Here is a 2,704-nt window from a genome sequence, read left to right on the forward strand (position 1 = left end):
TGTAAGTGTGTGTTTCTGTCTGTGGGTGCGTGTGTGTGTGTGGTGTGTTCAGGCAGGTTGTGTGTGATGCCAGAGGGGGCATCAGTATATTATGGGCTTGGCTGAGCTTAGCCTCTGCGTTACGCTCTCAGCATCTCTGTTCCTCGGTCACGTAAGAGCTCCATGGCCTGCCACACGCACACACACACGCACACACACACTCACACACACTCACACACACACACACACACACACACACACACACACACATCCACATACACACACACACACACACAGACACACAGACACACACACACACACTTTAGAGTGGCTTCCTTCTGCAGATTAGTTCAGGAGAGAGCTGAGAAATGTGGCACTGCCTCCAAGTGTGTGTGCGCGTGTTCATCTGTGTGTAAGTAAGTAGGATATTAGGGAGTCTGTGTGATTATGGCCAGAGAGGAGTAGCTGTTGCTTAAGGCTCTTTGTGTGTGTAATTGTTTCGCTAACTGCCTTGTTATTAAACCATACCCCCATCGCCCCCCCCCCCCTCTCTCCCTCTCTCTCTCTCTCTCTCTCTCTCTCTCTCTCTCTCTCTCTCTCTCTCTCCCTCCTACTCTTGCTGTCTCTCCCCCCAGGTCATCACGCTGGAGGGATGGGTAGACATCATGTACTATGTCATGGACGCTCACTCCTTCTACAATTTCATTTATTTCATATTGCTCATCATAGTAAGTACACTTCAACTATTAGTTAGTAACTAGTAGCACTGTTTTCATTATGCTGTCTTTTCCCTGGCAGATTCTCAGCTCACCGATATTTCAATACTTTGAATTGCAAGGTCCAATCTCACAAAGAGGAACGGGTGATGTGAGACATTCGGAGCCACCTGCGTAGAGTAGAGTTGATGCTCAGCAGGGGGGCAATTAAATGGTCCTTTGTAGCCCACATGGTGACGGGCCGCTGCCCTCGGTCACCTCATCACCCCTGAGCCGTGGAGCACTGAGGGAGCTCCGCTCTGCACACACAGCGTTCCCAGTGTCGTTCCGGGGCTCCGTACCGCTGAGGCCGTCGTATTTACTCTGGATTATGTCATCGATCGGGGCTACATATGACATCGCCGTACAACCTAGTTTTCCCCCATCCTGGCTGGTGTGTGATGTGGAGAAGTGCTTGGTTTGCATCGCAGCGAGGACACGGGGGTTGGAGTGGAGGGGAGGCAGGGGGAGGAGGGGGTGGTTGCTTGAAGGGAAATATTAGTGGAGACGAGGGAAGAAATGAACGCGGATGTTGAATATGACCTTGATGTCGCTCACGATTGACCAGGGTTTGAATTAGGAATTTTTATGAATAACTATCACTTGGGAAAGGTTTGTTTGTACCACAGCAAAGGCAGTGCGACAAAATAACACTATTATTACGACATCACAACCGCTTAGCAACATTTAACACTGTTTTAGTTAACACATTTGAGGAGTTGAAACGGTACGAGCTTGGCGCCATTTTGCTGTTTATACGGTCCAAAAACTATTCATACAGTCAGAACTAGAAACTTAAATCATTAATCACAGTAATTTACGACAGTTTTGTAGCAAAGCAAAGGCAATGGGACAAACTCACACTGCATTACAACATCACAACCGCAACATTTAACACTGTTTTTAGTTAACACAATTGGAGAGATAAGACTTCCGAGAATGGTACAATTATTCCCTTTTTATACAAGGCAAAAAACTCATAGAGTCAATACTTGAATCGACCAAGATTCATGTATTAAGTAAAAAATCAGTCTGAGATGTTTTCAGACAGGAAGCCTCAGTGTTGATGGGAACGTGCGTGCTCTCTCCAGGTGGGCTCCTTCTTCATGATCAACCTCTGCCTGGTGGTCATCGCCACTCAGTTCTCGGAGACCAAGCAGCGGGAGAACGCGCTGATGCGGGAGCAGCGCGCCCGCTACATGTCCAACGACTCCACGCTGGCCAGCTACAGCGAGCCGGGCTCCTGCTACGAGGAGATGCTACGCTACGTTAGCCACCTGTACCGCAAGCTCCGGAGAAGGGTCCAGAGGATATACTCTGGCTGGCACAGGTGTGTGTGTGTTTCTGTGAGAGTGTGTGTGTGGGTGTGTGTGTGTGCATGAGTTTGTCTTGTCTGTTTGTTTGAATGTGTGTGTGTATTTGTGTGTGTTTGTCTATGTGGGTGTTTGTCTGTGTTTGTGTGTGTGTTTTTGTGCGCGTGCAGTTGTGTATGGTTCTGTTTGTCTGTGTGTGTGTGTGTATGTGTGTGTTTGTGTGTGACTGTTTGTGTGTGTTTGTGTTCATCTGGGTAGGTGGGTGTGGGATGGGGTCCCCAGATTCACAAAGTCATGTGTGTTTGTTTTATTCTAGCGTTTTTAAAAAGATTTTTGTCTAGCTGTTGTTGTACTTGATGTCGCTGTGGTTAAAATCGAATGCCGCAGGATTCAATTGCAGAAGGTTTTGCACCAGAATTCATTGTGCTTGCCTGACTGGCTGCAATTCCCCTCTTAGGCACTACAATATGCACTTAGTCTCTTGGGCTCTCAGGCTCTTTCATCATTTAGCTTTGACTTTTGAGTGTGTGTCCCTACTTCTTATTGTGCTGTGCGCCTCCCTACAACAAGAACACTATATATATTTATATATTTTAATTTGATTCAAGAATAACAATTGGATACAATGGCCTTGTTTACAGGAGTGCTTGGAATCTA

The 2,704-nt window shown here is 47.0% G+C and overlaps 1 protein-coding gene across 1 annotated transcript in view; it reads left to right on the top strand.

Annotated features, from left to right (window-relative positions):
* Positions 1-616: 616 nt before the first annotated feature.
* cacna1ha (calcium channel, voltage-dependent, T type, alpha 1H subunit a) overlaps positions 617-2,704 on the top strand; it is a 20,659-nt gene continuing 18,571 nt past the window's right edge. The window contains exons 1-2 of the mRNA XM_060068487.1: positions 617-707; positions 1,826-2,064. Coding sequence (XP_059924470.1) covers positions 645-707; positions 1,826-2,064 — 302 coding nt within the window. The 5' untranslated portion in view covers positions 617-644. The remainder of the gene's footprint in view (positions 708-1,825; positions 2,065-2,704) is intronic.

The sequence above is a fragment of the Gadus macrocephalus genome, chromosome 2 (genome assembly GCF_031168955.1).
Source record: "Gadus macrocephalus chromosome 2, ASM3116895v1".
Taxonomy (NCBI): Eukaryota; Metazoa; Chordata; class Actinopteri; order Gadiformes; family Gadidae; genus Gadus; species Gadus macrocephalus.